The 25,414-nt window shown below is 38.0% G+C and overlaps 2 protein-coding genes across 4 annotated transcripts in view; one reads left to right on the forward strand and one right to left on the reverse strand.

Moving 5' to 3' along the window:
• The window catches only part of NQR (ARP protein (REF)), a 297,015-nt gene that overhangs the window by 71,009 nt on the left and 200,592 nt on the right, over positions 1-25,414 (reverse strand). For all 3 annotated transcript variants that reach the window (XM_089819174.1, XM_089819172.1, XM_089819173.1), the window contains one exon: positions 18,998-19,126. In XM_089819174.1, coding sequence (XP_089675300.1) covers positions 18,998-19,126 — 129 coding nt within the window. The remainder of the gene's footprint in view (positions 1-18,997; positions 19,127-25,414) is intronic.
• On the forward strand, positions 15,239-16,343 carry LOC149565679 (uncharacterized). The gene is made up of 3 exons (XM_089823352.1): positions 15,239-15,358; positions 15,500-15,899; positions 16,261-16,343. The coding sequence occupies exons 1-3, from the start codon at positions 15,239-15,241 to the stop codon at positions 16,341-16,343; spliced, it is 603 nt and encodes a 200-aa protein (XP_089679478.1).

Genomic DNA, 25,414 nt, shown 5'->3' on the forward strand with positions numbered 1-25,414 from the left:
CGGTGCCCAAGATCTATCTATGGCGAAGGCAAAGGTTGTAGTGAACAAAGACAAGATCATTCAATTTTTTCACTGCCAACCTATTGCGCTTCTTTGAGTGTATGTGCTCAAATAGACTCCAATTACGTTTGCATCCTGATGCACTAGATGGTTGGTTCAAGATGCGAATCAATCTTTTGTAAATTTGGCACGTTAGTGCCAAACATCTGCCACCATGCATCTGAAACAAGAAAATTTTAAATCATATCAATAACTTTGACTTTATCAAATTAAAATGATAATAGAATTAGAAATTAGGATGTAGAATCAAAGATTTTTACCAGGCATCAATTCTATCCTACTTTTCTTGCACAACTCCCATGCAAACAAGTCCCCTTGAGCTTTCTTAAACAACTCAATCTCATGGATTATAATTGTTCCAACTCTTGAATCAGGTGACGTTCTCTCTACAACATCGTAGAGGCCGCTCTACACCTTATCATCAGCATTGAAATGTGGGCTAAATTGGTATGTTGGATTAAGGAAGTAGGTTGTTGCATGTATAGGCCTATGATGTAGATTGTGCCAACGTCTATCAATGACATCCTATATAGGCCCATACCTATCTCAATTCCTTGCAAAAAAAGAGCGAATGGCCTCTTTCACCCTATCCATGCCTTCATAAATGTAGCCCATTGAGGGCTTCTCTCCATCAACTGTTCCTAGGAGAACAAGCGTGTTACATCCCAAAATTTTGACCTAGTTTTGAACTTGTTCATAATATGGATTGTTCTTTCATGATCATGTAAAATAGGTAGTTATTTATATACATTGTATTAACTATTAATGAGGATGGTTGTTAACCATTAACTGTTATTAGATGATTAGTAGTTGTTTGATTTGAAATTATGATTAATAATTTAAAGTTTTTTAAAATGTTTATATGAAATTATTATAGAATTGTTATTATGGCAAAAGTGCTTTCATGAATGATTGTAGGAGAAGATGAAGGGGAGGAAGCATTGCTAAATGAGATCATCGAAATGGGATGCTCACTTAGTTCAGTCATTAGGATCAACAGGTATGACCTTAAAACTTCTTTGGAAAGGACACAATGACTTGAACACAGGATACATTTGTGGGACCCACATGAGCTATTAGGAAAAAAATTAAAAATCTAATTAAAATATAAAACATACCTCAAGGGATTTTAATTGATCTTTCATCATATTATTATAATATATATCTCTAAACATATTATAAATATAAAAATATTATTATCATATTATACATATAAATATAAAAATGAAATAGCACCATTATATTATAATAACTTAATAAAATGATGTTACCCCATTGATATATTCACATGTACATACATACATACATATTATATAAATAAACCAAATTATAATTTTTCCAACTCTTTCTTCCAACCTTTTTATTTTTCCTTTCTTTTCCAATCGATTTAACACTTGGCAATTTTGAAATGACAAATAATCTTTTAAACCAGTCGAAGCCAAGAAGTCACAGCTTGTTCTTTTTATGGAAGCCGTGAGAGGAGTCAAGCATCATATATTTCGTACACCCGACTACGATTTTACTTACTCTCTCTGCCACCTTCAGCACCCGACTTCACACAATCCCGTGAACCAAAATTCCTCTTTCATTCCAGTCTAAACTTCCATTTTCAAACAGCATCTCTACCGTATGTATTCAGCCCATTGAGAAATAAGTATTCTGCATTTGGATACGTCTGCAGCATCTAGAGGAGGGCAGATTTCCAATCAATTGCAAGGCTTCAAATATATTAAGAATATACATTACGTTATGTAATGTTATTTCAATATCATTTTATTGCTTCCCATAACAGCCAATTAGGCTCACAAGACTCTTTCTTTTCTAGATTTATTTCAAAGCTACAATATGAGTTTTGTTGCATACTCCATGTCCTTTGTTATTAGTCCTCTTCTTTTAACTTTTACAATAAATTAGATACAACCCTTATGTAAGAGTTTTACCAAGTACAATAAAATCTGGAATGAAATATACTATCCAATAATATTTTCCAATTAATCTCAAGTACATAATCTTTCCGGTCATAGTTGTGATGAGCATACTAAGCAGCAAATCTATGCATAGAGCAGATCTCTCAGGACATTCCAGACACCTAGGACTCACCGGCTGTGTAGCCAAGTAAGGTGAAGAGTTGGAATAAATCTGCAAGAAAGAAAAAGAAATATTAGGGATGAATAATTTAAATGAAATATACTTAATAGCTCATGCTCATCCCTGAAATGAAACTTGTTGTCAAGTTGAGCAGCGATGATTGGGTCAATGAACCCATCTGAAATCCTTGGCCAAGGTAGTTTAAGGCATGGTTGCCATCTAATGATCACTTGATGTCAAAGGCGTTAGTTATGCAAGGATGTTTGTTTTATAACTGTGCGGACATTCTAAACACCAGGATGCTCAGGTGGCTAGACTAAGAGATTGTGCCTGATCTTGAGGTAGGGAGGGCATTTTTAATTTAATAGATTGTGTGGGGATAAGCATGCTTCAAGGTTGGAAGGTTAATCCCATGTCAGTGTTTCTCCTCTCACCAAAGCCAAGGCTTGCACAACCAGCTAAAGATCCTTCAGAATGATACTTGTATGTTCTTCCCTTCTTTCCTTGTTAAGCATTTACTTGTATGAAGAAAGGATAGTTGATCTTGAATACAGTTATTTACAGTTGATCATTAAATTAGTTATTTCAGTTAATCATAAATATAGTTATATTCAGCTGATCGTTAAATTAGTTATCCCAGTTGATCATAAATACAGTTTTTTTCAATTGATCGTTAAATTAGTTATTTTAGTTAATCATGAATGCAGATATGTTTAGTTAATCGTTAATTTAGTTATTTTGGATGAACCTTAATAAGGTTATGGTTATTTCAGTTAATTGTTAAAAACAGTTAATGTCATATGAAAAGAGGATTTGAGTTGTTTATTTATGAATGTTGGAAATTCTTTGTTTAAAACCAACTTTGCTTTCGATATGAAAAAACCGTTTGTTACAAAGCGGCTTTACGAACTGCAATCATTTTGAAAGTTGGAAGAGAAATAATCAGCTTTAAATTTTTTCTTTAAAAAATGAACAATAATTTATAATATAATTTCATAAACAAAATAAAGTTGAAATGAGAACAAAAAGGAAAATTACCGTCACAATATCAACAATCGGTGTCCAAAAAGAAGCCTCATCAAAAATGTTATCAGTTACATCAATCCCTGCAGTGGTCTTTGCATATAATGATGCAATCTGTAATGTCCCCTTTTTAGCATTCATAGCATGATGTTGTCGTTAGCCTATTTCCCCACGGTCCCGTAGGCGAACCAGGACATTAAAGGGACTTAGAGGCCATTTGGCCTAGATAGTTTTAGTTGCAGGTCTTTCTGAGGGGTTTTGAGGCAACTTTGGGCATATTTACTATTTATAATAAGTCATCTTGGGCATGGGCGGACATCCAGTGGCAGCAGTATGTCGATGGTAATTGTTTAAAATCGACAAGAAGACTTGTTTATCATTGATAAGATTTGTTATGCATTGATAAAGCTATTTTATAAAGTTAAATTTAAATATTTAACTTTATTAATGCATAGACTATAGTTTGTGAAAAATATTTAAATTAAAAGAGTCCCCTTTATTTTATAACACATTGGAGACATAAGTTACATAAAGGGAGTGATGTTTTATCCCACATTGAGAAAACGAAGGATTGAACTCTTGTGAGAACACTATAAAAGAAATGGAAGAGCTTTTTTTAAGTATGCTTGGAAATATCAAAGAAATTGAAAAATTTTCTGGAGATTATGTCTCAATAGTTTGAAGGACAAAATCCCTTCAAGCTGAAAATCTTGATGCCATTGAAAGATATGGTCTTGAAATTTAACATGGTAGCAGTCCGAAAAAGCAAATATGAAAAAGCAATCTGAAAAAGCGGAACCGAAAAAGCAGGTTGAAAAAGAAGTCCGTAAAAGCAGTCTGAAAAAGCGGAACCGAAAAAGTAGGCTGAAAAAGCAGTCCGTAAAAGCAGTTGAAAAAGCAGATCCGAAAAAGCAGTTCGAAAAAGCAAATCGGAAAAGCAAAGCAAAAGGGGCAGCATTGAAGAAAATTATTACAGCCATCTACAACCAGGTTCCCTTGTTAGTATTGTTTTTAGGGTATTATAAGTTTCAGCTGTAAGTGTGCATTATACCAGCATTATCATTTTGTAATCCATGTAAATGCCAAAAGTCTTGGCCATATTTTATGAGCATTGTATTTGAAAATTCATTGCAATTAAGAAGATAATAGTTGCTGGTGTCATTTAAGCAATTCAATATCATTATTTATCAGCTAGTTAGTTTGCATACCAACTGTTTGTAAAAATGTCAGTTGGTTGTAGGTATTCATTTCTCATGCTTAGATCATATATATTCACTGAATATTGTCAAAATTAGTAGCACACTCATGTTAGGTCATTGTGTAGTCCATTTGGAGTCTTCTAGCACAAGATTCTCATTGATGCAAACTGAAAAAAGAATCATTTAAAGCTAGCTAAAATACTGTATCAGTCATACATCCCTTGCACGTGAATTGTTTGATGAAATTCCTTGAGCTTTCATCAGCATTTTTTGAGAGCAGATTTGAGGAGGATCATTACACAATCCACTCCTCACTAATAAACATGCATCTCAAACCTCCCTTTGAATCAAGCAAAGATTTCAATGTGAGAAAATTGGTTGCAAATCTAGTGACCCCTAGACGAGACAACTCCTTTTGATCATTGTGTTTCCTCATGAGGTTGAGGACCCATGTATGATTATATATAAATTTGCATACACTCCTTCCTTGCTCTATAATTGTTTTTATCCAAGGGAGTTTACCAAGATCCTCTAACATGAGGTCAATGTAGTGAGCAACACAAGGGGTCCAAAATATGTGAAGGTGTCTCTCCATAAGAAGCTTTCCTACAGCAACATAATTTGTTGTATTATCTGTAACTATCTACACCACATTCTCCTCACCCACATCCTTTATCACTTCATCCATTACCTCACAAAGATATTCAACATTCTTTGTTTTTCCAAAGGCATCAATTGATTTCAAAAGAATCGTGGCACCTAAAGAGAAATAAACAAATTAGTATAATGATTAATTATTGAATCATAATTTATTAATTCATAATTTATAAACTTAATCACTAAGTACAAATTCTACTTCTAAATTTTTAATGTCTAAGACTCTAAGCACAATTAACTAATGAGGAGACAAGAAAGTTGAGGAGTGTTCTACTCCTCCTATGAGTCCAAACATCAATCATAATGGTGCAACCCTTCGTCTTCTACACCTCACACTACTCGTTGATTGCACCTTCTACATCAACCACCTTTTAGTTCAAAATAGGGCCTCCTAGCTTGTCAACGCTAGGGGCTTTGAACCCCAACTCACAAACAATAACAGCATCAATTGCAATTTGCCAATAAGGGAACCTAAAACAAATTAAATAAAATTTCAAATAAAACAAATTAGTATATTATAAATAAAGTTGAAAACAAAATACAAATTAAAATAAACAAAATAAGCATATTATTGTCTTTTGAAAGTTGAAACTTGAAACTTGAAAGCAAGAGAAGACATAAATTAAAATTTTAATAAGTACCTTGCTGCATTGAATGAAATGTTGTTATAGATGAAGAAGTCTCCAAGTGCCAATTTTGCATAATCATGTTTCTCCTTGTTCCAACCCATGCTCTCAAGCGATGGTTGTGCACCTGGAGCCGTGTGCGGAACAAACATGGAATCAAGTGTCGATCTTTGCTTACAAATGCAAGGCTCAATGGTCGCACTCGTAGGAGCAATGACATCCATAGGTGGAGTAGGGGATAATGGAGAGCGAAAACTAGAAGATCTTTGTTGGGCTAGTTGTGCCATTTCTTCTTGTTGCTTCCTTTTCAATTCTTTTTTCTCCATTTTTTACTCTAAAAGAGTTTGCATGTCTCGCATAACATCTTGGGGTACATCTTTGCATTTTTTAGCATCATGCCTAGGTATATGTGCTAGGTGATACTTCAATCTATTTATTCCTCCCCCATTATATACTACACCGCAATGCCAACATGTAACAACTCCCTTTTTGTGCCCTGGGATGGCAAATTCGGGCATTAATCTTCATATCATTTCTTCGTTCCAGGTACGTTTGGCAACGGCACCAAATGTTTACCGCATAGGGTAAGAAGCTTAACACATGTATAACACGATTCAATGCAAAACAGGTATTTTATTCATGTATGCACTTGCTAATTACAATCCGATTACAATGACTACAATGATCAATGATGATTCCAAAGTCCATCTCGGACGTGTACATATACCTTTCCGAAGAGGTGACTCAAGTGTCACGCGCCCGTTCGGATACTACTCTACCCGTCGGCTACACTATACATTTTACTGACATCATCCCCCCCAAAAGAAAGGTCGTCTCCGGATGACAATACAACAAAATACATTAACTAAGTACAACAAAATAAATCTGCTTCTGCCACATCACTTTCACGTTTGTCTCATGCCTGCACCAAACTGGTCTCCAAACCACGTTGCATCTATAGCCTCTGCTAACACAGTACTCTCCTTAGCTGACCTTGATAGCCACCCGTGCCACTTTCTCTATTTCCAACTCCTAGGTACACTGAGCCAAGTGTTGCCGTACTGCCTTCAACTGGATGATCAGCTCCTCCCGAGCTCTCTATGCATCCACCAAGACGGCCTCACGCCCAAACACCTACTCCGAGTGCCACCTCTGATACACACACTCATGCCTACTGTCGCAGCTCCAGGTCTCATCAATTGGTCATACTTCCCACGACTGATAATCCGCAACGACTGGGGGTCTAGGGGGCAACACCCCCAATTGCTTATGTCTACCCTTCCCTTTGGCATCATACATTACTCATTCCGAACTGTTTCAATCTGTCATGTTTTTTTAATTTTTTGCTCTTCCACTTCCTCTTTCCTGCAAACTTGCTTTGTGAATCGGCTATAGAAATTCCTCTTCCTTTCCTGATACCCTCCGTACGGCTGTCCTAGCTTCTCCCTTGCTGTACGTCGTACGTCCTTCTTCCCTTTCCTTTGGTCACAAAATCTGTACGATGGCGTTTTAGTGTTTTGGGACCGTACGGTCTTTTTCTACTTTGGCATCTCTTATTACCGTACGGTCTTGCTTCCACTAGTCCCCCAACCCGTACGAACAGGTCGTACGGTCTTTGTTTGGCTTTTTCCTGTTTGGCACCATACGGTCTTGTTACTATATGGTCTCCCTTCCACTGTTTCTATTTCTAAAAGCACCGTACGGTCTCCCTTCCACTGTCTTCTATTTCAAAAGCACCGTACAGTCTTGATCTTCTTTACTGCATTCATCTCAATTCTTATTTAATGAGCTCTCTCCCAACCATACACTTGTCTATCCATTGGCCGTACGGCAACTTGTTCAGTTGTACCTCTGTTCCCTGTTGGTCGTACGATCTCTTAGGCGTACAATTCCTTCTATCAGTCGTATGTGTGCTCTGTCCATACGGCTCCAAGTTCCCTTCTATGTTCTGCCTCTAGTTGTACGGCTTCCTCTTATGTTCTCTCTGGCCGTACGGCTTTAAGTTTCTTCCTCCTGTGCACTTCCTGTTTGTCGTACACCATACGGTCTTATGTTACCTCTTGTGGTGTCTCTCAAGTCTGTAGGGTAAGCCATACTTCCATTGTTTTTATATCTTGATTTCACAATTATATTTTAATTTTTTCTATTATTTTAATCCTTCATCTTTTGTTTCTTTATTATCTAGCACTTAGAGCTATGTTTAACTCCATATTCTATCCCTTAAGGCCGTACAACAGACTTTTAATGTCTAAAATTCCAGTCATTCCCAATTTGCATCCTACTTCATGTTTTATTACTTTATTGCTTCACAGTGGCACTCAAAATTTATGTTTAACTCTGTCCTTACTTATCTTACATATGTACAGTATTTACATATATAAATTATTTACAATCGTTCTTTTCTCAGTTGTTCGTCCACGAAGGTGCGTTATTTCTTTCATGGTAGACTTTCAATTTCGAACCATTTACTACATCGGCTGCTAGTCCCTTCCTATTGAGTGTCCATAACTTAATTGTCCCGTTATATCCAACTTCCCGTATCTTGTATGGTCCGACCCATTTGACTTTGAACTTCCCAGATCTGATTTCATTCCGTTTGTTATACTTCAACACTAACTGGCCGGGTTGAAAGTTGTTTAATTTTAAGTGTTTGTCCTGCCATGCCTTCCTCCTGTTCTGTGTTACTTTGATGGCCCACGTTGCATAGTTCTTATTCATTCGGTACGGCCGCTTCCACACAGGTAACGCACCCTCGATTAATGGTATCCGATGGACACATAGCTCTGGTGGTACTCTTTTTAAGTCTTTATACATCCAAGCAAAAACATCTTTATGCTCCATGAATATTCTAAATGTTGCTGCCTTCAGTACTGGGTTCCAATCATCTCCTACAAGAATGTTCTTCAGATTTTTCTCATCACCCAAGTTCAATGTTTTTACTATCAGCTCTTCATACTTTATTGGTTTATCTTTACTAAACGTATAGGCAGGTGTTTCATCCACCTGCGCTTCTCCCTCCTTCAGTTCACTGTACTCCTTCGAAAACTCGTGGCCTTCTTTTCCTTCCTCGATACTCAAAATATTGCAGCTCAGAAAGACTTCATAATCTTCCATTTGTCAGTGTAGCAATCCGTTTATTGAATCTAGGTCGTCATCAGTTGACCCGCCTTCTAACCTCAGTACTCCATCATCTGGTTCCATCCTTTTTTTCCCTTCATCGTCATTCTCGCCTTTGCCTTCTGAGTCCAACGACGCTGCTTCCTCTCCTACCATTTGTGTATGCAAATCGATTATAAATCTCCTACCTCCTTTCTCCATTAACAGGGTATTCCTTTTCCAATCATGCTTTACCTTAGCTTGCACCAGCCACCCCCATCCCAGGATGGCGTCGTATCCTCTTCTCTTTAATGGAATGACTACGAAATCTAGTAAAAATGGTTGTGTCCCAATTGTTACTAGCTGCGCCATCAGAGTGCCCAAGGGTTTTATCCCATGTTGATCTGCTGTTAGTAACTGAAAGGTGGATGGCCATAGTGTTGGTTGTCCAAATTTTTTCCAGATATCTTCCAGCATCACATTCACTCCCGATCCTCCATCTACTATTGTATCCATTAGCATCGTAACCAGAATGCCCATCTCCACCACTGCTGGGTGTCTACCTGTCGTGAGTGCTAATAACATCGGTTCTATTGCTGTTACTGTGGTTGTTTCCTTACTATCCTTTGCTTCCTCCATCACTCTCGAGGACGGTGTCATATTTATAATAGCCGTAGGCAACTGTGGCATGGTGAGAAGATGATCATTTAATTTAACTAGCACTTCCGTTCGCATTATCTGTTTCACCATGTTCTGTTCCGCCAAGTTTCTTTTCGGAGTTTCAGCAGTGTCTTTTACTTGTGATTCTCTACTTTCATCTGCTTCTCTATCTCTGTTTGGGCTTTTTGTAACCTTTCCTTCTCTTCTTCCGCATTCGAATATTTTGCCTTCCTCGCCTGCTCCCGCGTGATCGCCAACACGTTCTCGTTACTTGTTTCAATACTTAATAAATTTATGCTTTGTTTTGGACATTTTGAATCTTCATGGTCCCCTAGACCACACCATCTGCACAGTAGCTACGGCGTCTCCTTCATAGTACAGTCCCTCGCGAAGTGACCCCAAAGATTACATGCCCGACACTGTATCATCGATCGTCCACTCGCATCATATTGTATTCTACTCCAACCTCCATTGTTATTGTTATTGTTTCCACCCCTTCCACGTCTATTATTATTTCGATAGCCTCCTGAAGTTGCATCATTGCCCGTGTTGTTACTATTGTTCGACGCTTCCTGCGTTAGTAACACCTGTGGGTGTCCTTTTGCTTTCAAGTTAAACGGGCATCTTTCAGGGAATGCCCCGCCACCTGGCAGATGTCACAAAACTGCTTCTTCAGGCATGAACCCTTCATATGGCCGTCCTCCTTGCAATCTGTGCACCACAATTCTCCTTTTACTATATCTAGATTTTTTTCAAATTTTTGAATTCTTTCATCATCCGAAGCATGTCTTTCTATAGTGCTTTCACCTTCTTGTTTGATTCCTCATCGCTACTGCAGCTTTTCGAGGATGAATCATCTGAATCAGAGGATTTATGCTTCTTCTTCTTACTCGTCTTTTGTTCTCTTTCCAAATCCACGGCACGAGTATATGCATCCGTGTACGATGCCGGTGGTACAATCTTCATTTTCTTTTTAAGAGCCAGTTGTAGCCCCTCCACGAACCACCGTTTTTTCAACCCATCCGCTAGTTGACTCTCCATCTTTCCTATCAATTCTTTCAGTCGCCTGGCATAGGTTCGGACTATCTCATTCTTTCCTTGTTTGGTGTTGTATATTTCTGCCACTATTTCATTATCATCTCAGAGCAATCTGAATTCTGCTATAAATTCTTTTTTTACATTCTCCAATGTATTAAGTTTCTGAGGACTAGTGTCAGAAAACCAATCTATTGCCACACCCCGTAGGGTCACTGAAAATTGTCTTACCCAATCATCCTCATCCGTCACACCATTTGCCGTCCATATAGTTTCACACGTTCTACAATGTCTGATAGGGTCTGCTGAACCATCACCGTGAAACTTGGATAACTTTTCTTTAGGGCCAGCCATCGTTACTTGCCTTTGATTCTGAGGTACTTGTGTACCCGTGTTGTTCTGAGCTCCTGCGCTATTTTGGACTCCTGCGTTGTTCTGTGCTCTCGCGCTGTTCTGGACTCCCGCGCTATTCTGTGCTCTCGCACTGTTCTCGACTCCCGCATTGTTCTGGACTTTCGCGCTGTTCTGGATAACAGTCTTGTTCCCAACAACTGCGTTGTTTGGTGAAAAGTCTTCAAGTGACGTTCTACTCTCTGCCTGTATCCATTCGTCCGGTGTATCAGGAACGAAGAGATCACTCCACGCTCATGCTCTCTCGGCACTCCGAGCAGTGCGAATTGTTTCCCTTCCGTTCGGACACTCTCCCCTTGGTGTATACAGGTTAAGAAACTCTTCCCTTGTTTCCTCCACCAAATTCAAGCGTTGTCGAGTTTCTTCCAACAATTCACTGGCACTCCTCAACCTGCTAGGTGAGTGCACTCCCTCCGTATGTGCCTCTTCACCCCTTCGGTGCCCCTCGGCAATCTGCTGAAGTCTCTGTCTGCGCTCTACTTGCTGTGTTAAAATTAAAATTTATTTTGCTGTACTTAGTTCATTTTGATCTATTACCTTGTTCCGATCCTTGTTTGGCAAATTCGGCATTAATCTTCATATCATTTCTTCGTTCTAGATACGTCTGGCAACGGCGCCAAATGTTTACCACACAAGGTAAGAAGCTTAACACATGTATAACACGATTCAATGCAAAACATGTATTTTATTCATGTATGCACTTGCTGATTACAATCCGATTACAATGACTACAATGATCAATGATGATTCGAAAGTCCATCTCGAACGTGTACATATACCTTTCCGAAGGGGTGACTCAAGCGTCACACGCCCATTCAGATACTACTCTACCCGTCGGCTACACTATACATTTTACCGACAATAGTTTCCAAGCCCTATCCCTTGCTATTGCACTTGGGTCTACATCAGGGTTAAATGCAGGCCAAGTTCCACTTCTAGAAGGCTCACCCCAAGGCATTATGTCAATGTGTTTTCTGTTGTAATATAAATATATTATAAATAGAAAAAAGTTAGCATCAAATCAAATTTTTAAACTTTAGGGCCTTCTTACTTTGTCATCAAGATAAATTAGAATAAATCTAGATTCTAACTAGTAGATAGTAAAAGTAGAGACTAAACAAATGTAAACAAAATGAGAAGCAAAAAATGTAAATGTAAAACATATTACAAAACAACATAAAGAAATGCAACTTGTTGCTTACCTCTTCAAATTTGCACAAAGTCAAACAATGGAAATGCAAGTTTGTAGAAGCCTCCTCCAAATGCTTCTTTAAGCTTCTCTCAATGCTTAAGTGCAAGCTACAATATTGCACAAACCATCAACAATCGATATAAGAGAGCCAACTAGTTTGCTGATTTCTCTCTCAAAACCCCAATATTTTTCTCTAACTCTTTCCTCTCTATCACAAGCATAAGAAAATGGTGTAATGACCTTTTTAGGTCAAATAGATGTTATAACAACCGGAAAAAATGCAACTGAAGTCATTGATTTTTTTATTTATTTTTTTCACTTTAATGTCTTTGCTGTCGGTGAGAGTCCTGAGCTTGGGACTCGGCAAGTCCGCGCGAACTTTGCCAAGACTCGGTCGAGTTCGAGTCTAGAGGTCAATTGCCTCGGAAAGTGCGCCTTTGCCTCGGACTCGCAAAGTCTTGGTCAGACTCGCAGAGTCCCAGAACACTAGTTTCAATTATTGCTCCTTGCCTTCCTCGATGATCTATCTTTTGTTATGATAATTCTTTAGTGTGAGCCGCTGGAGTATAAACATGAACCGACTACCGATACCTTGTCTTGCTCCATAATTATCATCGATGTTATTGTGTTCACAGTGGTTGCTATTTGGCATGGTAATAGAGTTCAGTCTACTCTGTTCTCTTTGAATTATGATTTACCGATATGCTTCATGCATTTTGGTATCAGTACTTGACTATTTGCTATTGCATATCATTTCGGAGCTTTTTTCCATTCTTCCCCTCCCTTTCACTTTTTTCCTCTCCTATTGATCCTTAAACATGCGATCCCAAATGTAAAAAGTCACTTTCACCAGTCGTGCCTTTTGTGACTCAATCCAGGGTAACATGACTTGCGGCGAGTCACGCGAGTCACGTGAGTCAGTGAGCCTTGTTGACCTTGCCGAGTCACAATGACTCGTGACCCGAGAGCAGAGTCACGAGGAGTGACTTGCGAGTCACCGAGTGACTCGCGTGACCCGGCCCACCTTGACCCGACCGTGGCAGGCTTGAAATCCGGCAATTAAAATATAAATTTTCACAATTTTTTTTAATGTTTTTTTTACATTTCTCACTCATATAACCCTAAAAGGGCTCCCATAATAGTCTATAGTGAAAAAAAGAAAGAGAGAGAGAGGTAGAAGAGAAATAGAGTTTTATTGTTTTGCAACCAGCTGAAAGGAGGAGGAAAAGAGCTTGCATTTGTGACATTGGAGCTTGCATTTAGATCATCAAGGAGTTTATAGGAGCTCTTCTCAACACTTTCCAAAGCGTTTGAAAGAGGTAAGACTTGATTGTTTAGATTTTGATGATTTTTTTGTCTATGCTTATGGATTTTTTGCATGAATTTTTTTTTTGTTTATGAGTTTTTTTTTTACTTTAGATCTTCATAAAATGCAATGCTAAAATAGTAATATTTGGTCTAAAATGTCTTATTGCAGCAACCTTTACATTTTTCCTTAATTAAGTCATAATGGCTTCTGGAGGTTAAAAACCCAAGTTCACCATAAAATTTCCGGGTAGAAAGAGAACTCAAACAAAATGCCTATTTTGCAAAACCATTAATAGTGGGGGGATAAATAGATTAAAATACTATATTGCTGGCATACATGGTCATGATACTGAGGCTTGTGGAGCTGCAACTGTTGAGGCTCAATGTTTTTGCTATGTAACCTTGGAAAAATATGAACAAAAAAAAAAAATTAAAAAGAAAACAATTAGAAGAGTTAGCTCAGATTGGTTCTAGTTCCCTTTCACGCTCATCTGCAAATGTTTCTGAATCAGTAAGCTGTGTTGGAGAGGGTTCTTCCCATCCCCCCTATCGTCATAGTAATCCTGTTGCTCGTGCTTCTTCTACATCTATTCCTTGCACTTCTAGTGATGCTACTACTGCTGCCCCTTCTAGTAGTGTTGGCTTTATCTTTCGTCCTAGAGTCAGAAAATCTAGTAAGTTGGATAATTTTTTTGTACCGCATACCACTCCTAGTGCACAACCCTCACTTGAGAACGTGGGCTGGAATAGGGAGATACATGAAGCTGGAGTAAGAGCAATTTGCAAATTTTGGTTTTTCTGCGACATTCCATTTATAGCAGCCAAGTACTTCAAGTTTTCAACTTCATTTATATTTGATTGTTTTACGTTTTAAGTTTTAAAATTTATATTCAATTTTATACTTTTAACTTGATGTTGAAAATCTGAAATATGCTAATTAAAATGTTTTTATAAATGTAATAGGACTCCTTATTGGCAGGGGATGATTGATGCAGTTTCCATCTGTGGTGCGGAGTTCAAAGCCCCCACTGAAGATGACTTGAGTGGCCCCCTCTTGCTAGATATGGTTGAGGAGATGAAACTTGAGTTGGAGGACCACAAAAAGATTTGGAGCCAAAAGGGATGTACCATCATGACAGATGGATGGACAGATAGGAAGTCCAGAACCCTCCTAAATTTTCTTGTTTCTAGCAGAGGTAATTCATTGTGCTCTACTTTTTGAAGTCTAAAATTTAATGTATACTATTATTGAATAACGAAAATTTTGTTTTATTGAGTATTGATTCTTGAATGATAATTATTTTGTTTAATTTTCACTTTCAGGATCCATCATGTTTTTGAAGTCCATAGATGCTTCCTCACGTGTGAAAAATGCAAAATTCTTATGTGAGACTATTGAGGAGGTCATAAGGGAGGTGAGAGAAGACAATGTTGTCCAAGTGGTGACCGATAATGCAGCTAATTATGTTGTTGCAGGTAAAATTTTAACTTCTAACTTTCTAAGTTCTACTTCTAAAAAATTTGTTTTAGTTTTTCATTAAATTTTGAAAATTAAAAGTTTTTTAACACATAAAAAAATTTCATTGTTTACTAACTAATTTAAAATTGCTCCAGGAAAACTATTGATGGAGAGACACCCAAAAATCTTTTGGACTCCATGTGCGGCCCATTGCATCAACCTCATGTTAGAGGATATTGGCAAGCTTGTATGGGTGAAATCATGTGTTACCAAAGCCAAAAATCTTTGTAAATTCATCTATAATCATGCCTTGGTCCTCAGCACTATGAGGAAATACACGAAGGGAAAGGAATTGGCTCGTCCTGGTATCACAAGATTTGCCTCTAACTAATCCTTGTTGAGTTCAAGGTTAGAGTTGAGGTGCATGTTTGTTGGTCAACAATGGAGTTCCTCCTCCTTTGCCAGCAGCCCTGCAGGGATAGATGCAACAAAATGCATTTATGATGATGATGATTTTTGGGAGCCATGTTCGAAGATTGTGGAGGTAATTTTAAATTTTAAAAGCTTAAGTCTTAAAATTTTATAAATCAATTTATCTCATACATATTTTTGTTTTATTTTCATTGTGCAACTTTGCAAAGTTTCATCATTCACTAAATTGTTTTTTTGTTTAATTGTTTTGTAGATCACCGAGCCCCTTGTAGCCCTCCTACGAGTTGTTGATGGCGAGAAGCCCTCTATGGGCTACATTTATGAGGGCATGGATAGGGTCAAGGAGACTATTAAAGCCAAATATGTAGGAGTTGAGGAAAACTATGGCCCTATTTGGGACATAATTGATAGGAGATGGCAAAATCAGCTTCATAAGCCCATCTACGCAACAGCCTATTACCTCAATCTGGCATACCATTTCCGTGATGATTTCAAGGCAGATGAGGAGGTTCTTAGTGGCCTATACACAATGATATCGAAGATGTCCCCTAATCCCACAGATATATTGCTTGAGATGGATGCCTATAATAATGCATCAGGACCCATTTTTTCAAGTCAAATTTGCAAAGGAGGTCATACAAAATTGCAGCCAGGTAAAGATTGCAGCTTAAGCCTTATACAATCTAGTTTCTAAATTTCTAGCTTTAAACTTAAAGTTCAAATTTTGAAATGAGACTAATATTTTTTTGTTTTCCTTTTTTCAAAATCCAGATAGATGGTGGCAAATGTTTGGGCCTTCAACCAAAAACCTTCAGCAAATCGCCATCCGCATTTTGAGCCAACCAAGTAGCGCTTCTGGATGTGAGCGCAATTAGAGCATGTTCGAGCACATCCACTTGAAGAGGAGTAACAGGTTGTCCGTGCAGAAAATGAATAGGCTAGTCTTTGTGCACTACAACTTGCGCATTAGGATCAGGGAGATTTTGGATAGTGACACCTCTCCGATTACTCTAGACGAGGTTGATCCAGAGTCTGATTGGATCACTGAGACTATTGATCCTATCTTTGATGATGAGGACCTACAATGGCTTGACTAGGCAGATAGAGAGGGCCAGGCTAAGGCTATGGCTATGGTGACAGAGGATCAGAGAGCTCCAGTTGTTCCTAGTGGCACCTCACAGACATTGGCAGAACTAGAGGCAGAAAGTATAGTTGATCCTAGAGGCACGTCACAGGCTGATGCTATGGCCACTGAGACATCCAGGACCTACCTTAGACACTTTACTAAGAGGCATTTTATAGATTATACTAAGCCTGAGGTTGAGGCTGAGGTTGGGGATGAGGATGACGATGACGATGACGACGAGGATGATGATGAGGATGAGCCTGAGGATGAGGATGATGATGAGGACTCCGACTAGGAGCCATAGCTGTAGACTTATAGTCTTGTTTTAACTTTTTGTTTAACAGTTTAACTTAATATATGATCAGCATTTGGAACATTTGAATTTGATGATGACTATTGAATCTTGATGTGTTGGATTTCATAATGCATAATACATATACATTTTGATGGTTTGCATGGATTTATCTTAGTTTGACTTTAATTTCTAGTAATATAGTATTTACTTTTAGCAATTTACCTTTGTAAGTTTGTAACTTTGTAGTATTGTACTTATGTAATCGATGTTTGACTTTTAAGTTTTAACTTTAAGTATGTGCATTATGATCAAATTATCTTCTATTTAATGATGTTATTGTGTCTTTACGCTTTATTCAATAATGGATGCATGAAATGTTCTTTAAATCCTAAAAAATCTCAAAATTTCAAGGTTTTTTCACTTTGCCGAGTCACCACCGAGCCGGGTCACGAGTCAAAGCCGGGTCACGAGTCAAGTTACCCTTGCCAAGTCCGAGCCGAGTTCGAGTCTCGTTACACTGACTCAATCATATTCATATTTCTAATACTTTATCTATTTATTTATTAGACATTTCATATAGTGATAATATAATATTTATTATATTATATGATTTATTAAATGTTTATTATGTTATAATAATATAATCTATTTAATTCTTTGCTCAAAGAATTTAAATATATATGTTTATTTTGGGGTCATGACACAACCTTTTATAACTTTTGGAAAAAGCATGTGTTTCACCTTTGTATGGCTGACTGTTTTCATGGCTTCCTAGCCACTGCCAAACACGAGCACACACATTGTGATCCGGACACAACTCTTGCCACTGGGATCTAATCTGAACCTGATCCTAGCCACAACTCGACATCACTTTGAGCTTGCCAAGAATTCTGTATCTGAGCTTGAGCAGCAAGCCCAATCTGGTCTTCCTCTTATCTCCTGAGCCCTTAATCTAACTAAGTCATGTAGCATTGAAGGTGGTCTTGCTGTCAGAAATGCGGGTTCAATATTTGTCAAGTAACATGCACTCCAACATACCTTCACAAAACCCCAATCCAAGCCTAGTTTTGTGTTTTAGTATGAGCTCAGTCCATATTTGTGATCGGAATCCAATAGAGGCATTTGGGACACCAGCAAATGTCCCAAGCATTCTCGAGTATGGACAGCACAAGTCTTTTCACTGAGACTTGACAGTTGAGGTCTCCAGTAGTGCAATTTGGACACCCTAGAGCTTGTCCCAGGAACATACTATAGATCTTTACATCCATATAGATCCACTAGATCAGGCGCGCAAACAATTTGGTAATTTTTCATAGATAATTTGCATTTTAAATATTTTTTCTGGTGATTAAAATTGACACCCATTAGGACGTCATAGGGCCAATTTTTTTTTGCTATGACAGGCTCAGGTATGTTAATTTTAAGATCAGGATTGCATCATCAAATTAGGGGGTTGACTTTGATTGTCGTTAAACCATCATAACTAGCCTTTTTTCTTTTTCTACAACATCCATTTAACCTGCATTGGGTTTCCACATAAATCTTGTGTTGTTGTGTTCATGTGTATAATTGTTTATATCAGTAATTGAAGTTATTATTTGGATAAAAAAATTAAATGGAAAAGTTGTTATTATACTGATTCACCCCCGCTTTCAGTATAATTGTGTGCTCGTCAGATGTATGCATACAACCTGTATATTTATTTGACATCAATGACAAACTATTTTAACAAGAGGAACAAAGGAAAGTTTCCAACCTCAACTTGCTCAATCAGCTCTCCTTACAAAATTGGAAAAGAGTAAGTTGGCACAAGCAGAACAAAATGTAGTCCAGTTCAGTGCAGCCTATGAAAAGATAAACCTCATCGTATGGAAGAAGTCCAGATGGTTAAAAGTGCATGAGGAGTGTATATTGATTACCAAACACTATCTCAAGGAAAATACAACAGAAGTAGCTCAGGGCTACCACTCAGCAAGTACACATTCTGGGCGCACATCTTCAAAATCATTAGGCACTGAAATCTCTCGAGATGCATCTTTTGCCCTAGATGATTACTCTTTTTTCAGTAGGCTGAGAACCCAACTTCTCTTTTAAGGGTGATTATAGAAATAGCAACACTTGAAATGTTATGTTAGTAGCTGACTGTTTTTCACAGTGTTATTTCAGCTCATTACTACAGTTATTAGTCTTACCAGATAAATAAATAAAACTGAATAGTTATTTTATCTTTAAGAATCCAATTGCATGGAATAAAATAAATTTCTCAAACTGATGAAAACAATAAATTGAACATAATAGAGTTCAAAATGAATAGAAGAAAGACTAGTTACCTGAGAGATCATCCCAATTACAACAAGGTGTCCATGAATTGCAAGGGCATTTAAGCACGTATTAAACATTTCTCCTCCAACAGATTCGTAGACAAGATCAACACCCTTAGGAAACTCCTTTTTCAAAACCTGCAAATTTTGTTTGTGTATTGTTTAGCTTTATCTTGTTTTAAAGACATGATGTAAAGCATAGTTCTAAACTGGCTGGTTTTAATTAAGTGTGACTGACCAATAGTATAATTGGCAATACTAGATTTCATCTAAAACTTTCAATTCCAAATTTGTAAACACCAGACAGATTAAATTACAAAAACAAAAAAAAATTGTTTTGGAGTGCAAAAATAAACCTTGGGTATATCAAATATAATTCACTTTAGTAAAGAGCCCAATACATTCTCACAAGCAGAGGAAAAAATGCAAAGATGCAACAGATTTTTAGAATCTTGGTATGGTGAAATATAAGTTATTTACCTATGAACAAAAACTATTTTGATTAATATCCTATCAAGAAAATCTTATGTAATCTTTATCCATGTAGACACCAAATGACTGGATCCAATGGATCCCATGCCATATAGCAACCACATACTCCAAGTCTCTAACCATCCTCCTTGCAATATATAGAAAAACACAGAAAAAAAAAACTATTTTCTTTGGAGCCCCTTCTAAATTGCTTCTTCCTCTATTTTAGACACATAGTTTACCAAGATGATGTACCACAAACTTCAAGCTCATCTCCTAAATAAAAAGGATTTAGCTCCTAAGTGATACTATATCTAAGTCACAGAAATCAACGAACTTTATCCATGAAACTGAATTTTAGAAAACTTTCACCCATCTAAACTTCATCCAAATTTTATGATTTTTGATATAATATTGTTTAATTTTAAAATAATATTAAGTTAAATTATTTAGCAATGTTAAACTATTTTGACAATGTTGTAGATATTACTTATATATAAAAATAAATAAAATTATATAAGGTAAATTTAATGTTGATCCAAATTTTACCCTTTCCGAACAGCATCCAATTTTTATGATCGCTGAACTCGAATTTGATTTTGAGCCTTGTGATTTAGATCTTTAGCATGTGACATCACCATAAATACGAAAGAACTCCAAATGAAGGTATAGAAGAAAGAATGATTTCAAATCTGCACTTTAAACTATTAATCCCAAATTCATCAGACAATGCCAAACAAGAATGGAGATTTGAACACAAACAACCTTCAATTAATAATTGCCAAAAGATGGTGCTCTAATTTGCCAAATACAAGCAAGGTATTACATGCAACAGAATAGGGTGAGGGTTGAATCCCACAGAAACCGGAAGAACCACATAGGGAAGGTCTTTCACTTCCAAAATGGCAAACAACAAAGAATCCCAACGGGAATTTATAGTACAGAGAAGATATAACCAAATCACTTACCAACAACTACCTACAAGCTGTGCTTAAATACCCATCGGGGAAAATCTTTTTGAGGGTGTACAAAGATAGCCGATGGCAACACCTACGGAACAATTAAATAAAAATGGATCTGAGATATACTAAATCAATCAGAACCAAAAATACACATATTATTAACTTGAGCTCCATCTTAATTAATTAAAGTAACTAATTAAAGGTCCTTTTATTATATTATTTAAATTCTGGGACCAATTAATTAATTAATTTAATTCAATTATTACATTAAAATTTGGGGACATGACAAATCCTCGCTACCCAAAGATTGATTGCCCTCAAGCAATCCATCATCTAATGAAACATCAACAGCTCCAGGGTCCCAAATCAAACACATGGGCAAGACAAGTGAAATGACATCAATCTTCTGCAGCACCACATTGCCATCAAACTTTCGCTACGCCACTCTGATATAAATATTGTCGTATCCAAAGTCACCAGGATCCCAAACCAAACATGTAGGCGAAATGAGTGATTTTTCATCAAACCTCCCTTGCACCACACTATCATTAAGCATCTGTTGCGCTACTTTGATATAACCATTGTTGTAGCCTTCACCAAGATCCCAATGAAACAAATTGATAAAATCTTTCAGATCATTATCGTCAAAAATCTCTTTGGGTATGGTCATGCACATAGATACTAATGCTAGCACAAACTTACCCACTGACACAATCATAATGACCACTATTATATTCTTGATGGATGAAACCTTGACGAAGAGAGCTTCAATGGTGAGAATGTCAAAGAAGGGGGGCTCGATTGTGAGAACCTCAACGATAAGAGCTTCGGTGAAGGGTGTCGCAATGATGGAAGCCTCAGCAAAGAGTACATCAGTAAAGGGAACCTTGGCAGAAAAAATCTCAACGGAGAGTACCTCGGCGACAAACAAAATTTTAGCTATAGATAAAACCTCAATGGCACACAGAACCCTGGTTGAAACCTCGATGATGGATAGAGCCTCGACAATGAGCAATTTCTTAATGGTAACAAACGTAGCTATTGCGATCGACGCAGCCACAATGACGGACACACAATGATGACAGAGATAGCCTTGACGTCGTCAACGGACACAACTACGGCGACAAATACGCACTTGATGACGGATACAGACTTGATGTTGGTGATGGACAAAAAGACATTGAAAGACGCAACGGCAATGACGAACATGATAATGGACTTGGCAATAGACACGAGTGCGGTGACAACAATGGACACAATGAAGATGACATACATGATGACGACGACGATGTTGGCTATGGCAACAGACAAGGCAGTTGTGATGAAAACGTACACAATCACGATGACGGATATGGCGATGGTGACAACGGACACAATTACGGTGACGGACACAAACTCGATGACGGACACAGACTCGACATCGGTGATGGACATGACGGTGATGGACGAAAATTCAACGATGGACACAAACTCGGCATCGATGACAGATATGACGGTGATGGACACAACAAAAACAGACACAACGATGGTAACAGACATGACGATGATGGACACGATGGTGACAAACACAACAATGGTGATGGACACGAACTCGACAACGGATATAGAATTGGCGTAAGTGATGGACAAGATGGTGACAGACACGAACTCGACGACGGATACAGACTTGGTGTAGGTAATGGACAAGACGGTGACGAACATGAACTCAAGAACGAACATGGACTCGATGTCGATGATGGCAACAAACATGACTATGGTGACATATACAACCACAGTGACAGACATACAACCACTGCGACGAACAAGACCACAATGATGGACATAGCTTCGGTGACAGACACACAACCTCGGCAACAAACACAACCTTAGTGACGACCATAGCCTTGGGGATGAACACAAACATGATGACAGAATGAGCCTCAACAATTGACACAACTTCTATGATAGACACAACTTTGGTGATGGGCACAACTTGATCTGTCCATGTCTTCACAAGATCCATGCAAGCAACCTCTTCATTTTTCTAGAGTTCTCCCCATGTTGGTGTAGTAGAAAGATTTAGCAAATCCTCCTGGAGCGGCCCTATAATCATGCCTTCATTCTCCTTATGTAAAGCATCACCCGTATCATTGTCATTCATTTTCTCCCACTTGTGCAAATGAGATATTCTTTTTTCTTCACAATGCTTGAAAACATTATTGACCAATCTATATGCTAATATAGAGGGAATACATTCTAGATTATGAACAACCCATAACATAGATGTGATGGGTTGGGATATTTCATCCATCTCTTCAATGCACAAAATCATAAGACTCTCCATAGCAACTGAAATCTTAGTATCATGATCTTCCTTGATGGTGAACAAGAAGTGATGAAACATATGATGCACCAAATTGTGCAATTCGAGATCTAGGAGAAGGTTACTTTGACATTTGCACAATTCTCCAATATTGTAGATCTCCTATCAAAAGGGTCACTACTGAAGTCATTAAGACTCTAAAAGCTATCAACTATCAACTCCAATATCTCTACCATGGTGTTATCATCTTATGGTGCTTTAGGAGCCAAAATTCTCAAGATCTCACTGAGACATGCTGCACCTGCCAATCTTTTATCCTTGTCATGCTGTCTCAAAAGCCTAGGCTGGCTTAAGGCATCCTTAATCAGCAAGAGGATTCTCTATATAAATCTTGAAGGTAATTGGTTCACCCAACACAAACAAACTTCCAGTATATCTAATGGAAGATCAACACCCTCACTGAGCTCTTTGCCAATTCTTTGTAGTGCCTGCAACCACTACTCTCCATCGCTTTTAGGGGCCATAGTCTGATCCAAGTACCAAAATCTCTCAATCATCCCAGCAAGCTAGCATGATCACTAGCTCTGATACCACTATAGTGTTTCGAAGGCAAATTTGGACTAAAGGAATCTCGTCTCGAAGGGAATCTTTGTTCGGAGGCAATCTTGATCCAAAAGGGAACTTGTTCCGAAGGGGGACTCGATCCGAAGGGAATCTCAACCCGAAGGGGTAAACGATTTGAAGGGGATCTCCACATGAAGGCAATTTCTCTGATACCACTATAATGATCCGTTCGTCCCATGTGCCTGATAGCAGTTACCCGTCGGTCCGTGTTCCTGATGGCCAACTACCCGTTGGTCCCATGTACCTAATGCGAAGGTACCCGTTGGTCTTGTGTGTCTGATGGCCAATTACCCATTAGTCTCGTGTGCCTGATGGCCAATTACTCGTTGCTCCCGTGTGCCTAATGGCCAAGTACCTGTTGGTCTCGTGTGCGTGATGGCCAGTTACCCGTTGGTCTCGTGTGCCTGATGGGAAGGCACCCGTTGGTCCTGTGTGATTGATGGTCAGTTACCTATTGGTCTCGTGTGCCTAATAGCTAGGTACCTATTGGTCTTGTGTGCCTAATAGCCAATTACCTATTGGTCCCATGTGCCTAATGGCTAGTTACCCGTTGGTCCCGTATGCCTAATGGCCAGGTACTAGTTGGTCCTGTGTCTGTGATCGGAAGTTACGCGTTGGTCCTGTGTGCAGTGACTGTATGGTAGGCAAAAGAAGTCGTATGGTAAAGCAAGGATACAAGGTAAAGTTCATACAGGATCCTCAAGAGGTTGTATGGTGGTGGGGGCAACAATGGATGAAGTTGTCTAGTATGTGTGAAGGTCGTACTATAAGTATATGGAGGTCATATGGTAAGTATATGGAGGTCGTATGGTTGGTTGGGAGGCAGTACAACTTACCTTCGAGGTTGTACGGGTGAGTAATGGTAGTTGCACGAAGTGTTGTGAATAGCGGATGGGGTACGGAAGAAAGGATGATTTTAGATCTGCACTTTAAACTATTAATCCCAAATTCATCAGACAATGCCAAACAAGAATGGAGATTTGAACACAAACAACCTTCAATTAATAATTGCCAAAAGATGGTGCTCCAATTTGCTAGATCCAAATGAGGTATTACATGCAACAAAATAGGGTGAGGGTTGAATCCCACCGAAACCGGAAACGTCAAATAGGGAAGGTCTTTCACTTCCGAAATGACAAACAACAGAGAATCCTAACAGAAATCCGTAAGACAAAGAAGATATAATCAAATCACTTACCAACAACTACCTACAAGCCGTGCTTAAATACCCGTCAGAGAAAACCTTTCCACGGGTGTACAAAGATAACCAACGAAAACTCCTACGGAATAATTAAATAAAAATGGGTCTGAGATATACTAAATCAATCGAAACCACAAATACACATATTATTAACTTGGGCCCTGTCTTAATTAATTAAAGTAACTAATTAAAGGTCCTTATATTATATTATTTAAATTGTGGGACCAATTTATTTATTTATTTATTTGGGTACATGACATAAGATGATACATACACACACACACACACACACATATATAACTAGTTTTAAACGAAAGATATTAGGATACAAGACACATTAATCAACATCAATCAAAAATACTTGGTGAGAAACATATTCATTTCAGAAAAGATAGAAGTCAAAAGACCAATGCCAAGTATATAAAATATAGTGAATAAGACATAAACGGCATCAGATGTTATAAGGAGACAAGGGAGGGTATCCACTAGAAGATTGACTCAGCAGAAAGAACAATTTTGAGAGGAGTAGATGTTAGTAGTCATAGAGGACCAAACTCAAAGTATTCTCCCCATCTATCGCACTCCTAGCTTACAACCAATACCAAATCAACAATATGTATATATAGATATATATATACACACACAACAAGCAGATATATCTATCTATCTATCTATACTATCTAGTGTTGGACATAGTAGAACCAACACCTTGTATTAAGGAGCTCGCAATTTATTCCAACTGATTCCACAGACTACAAGAAACCATCCAGCATATTTGTAATTGCAAAAGAATGAACACTATTCTATTATCACCAACCAACAACCATTAAGAATCCCGCTACACAGCCCATCCCAGTTTCAGCTGC

This window comes from Cupressus sempervirens, chromosome 3 (assembly GCF_028749045.1).
Source record: "Cupressus sempervirens isolate cs-2001-9-10 chromosome 3, ASM2874904v1, whole genome shotgun sequence".
Classification (NCBI taxonomy): Eukaryota; Viridiplantae; Streptophyta; class Pinopsida; order Cupressales; family Cupressaceae; genus Cupressus; species Cupressus sempervirens.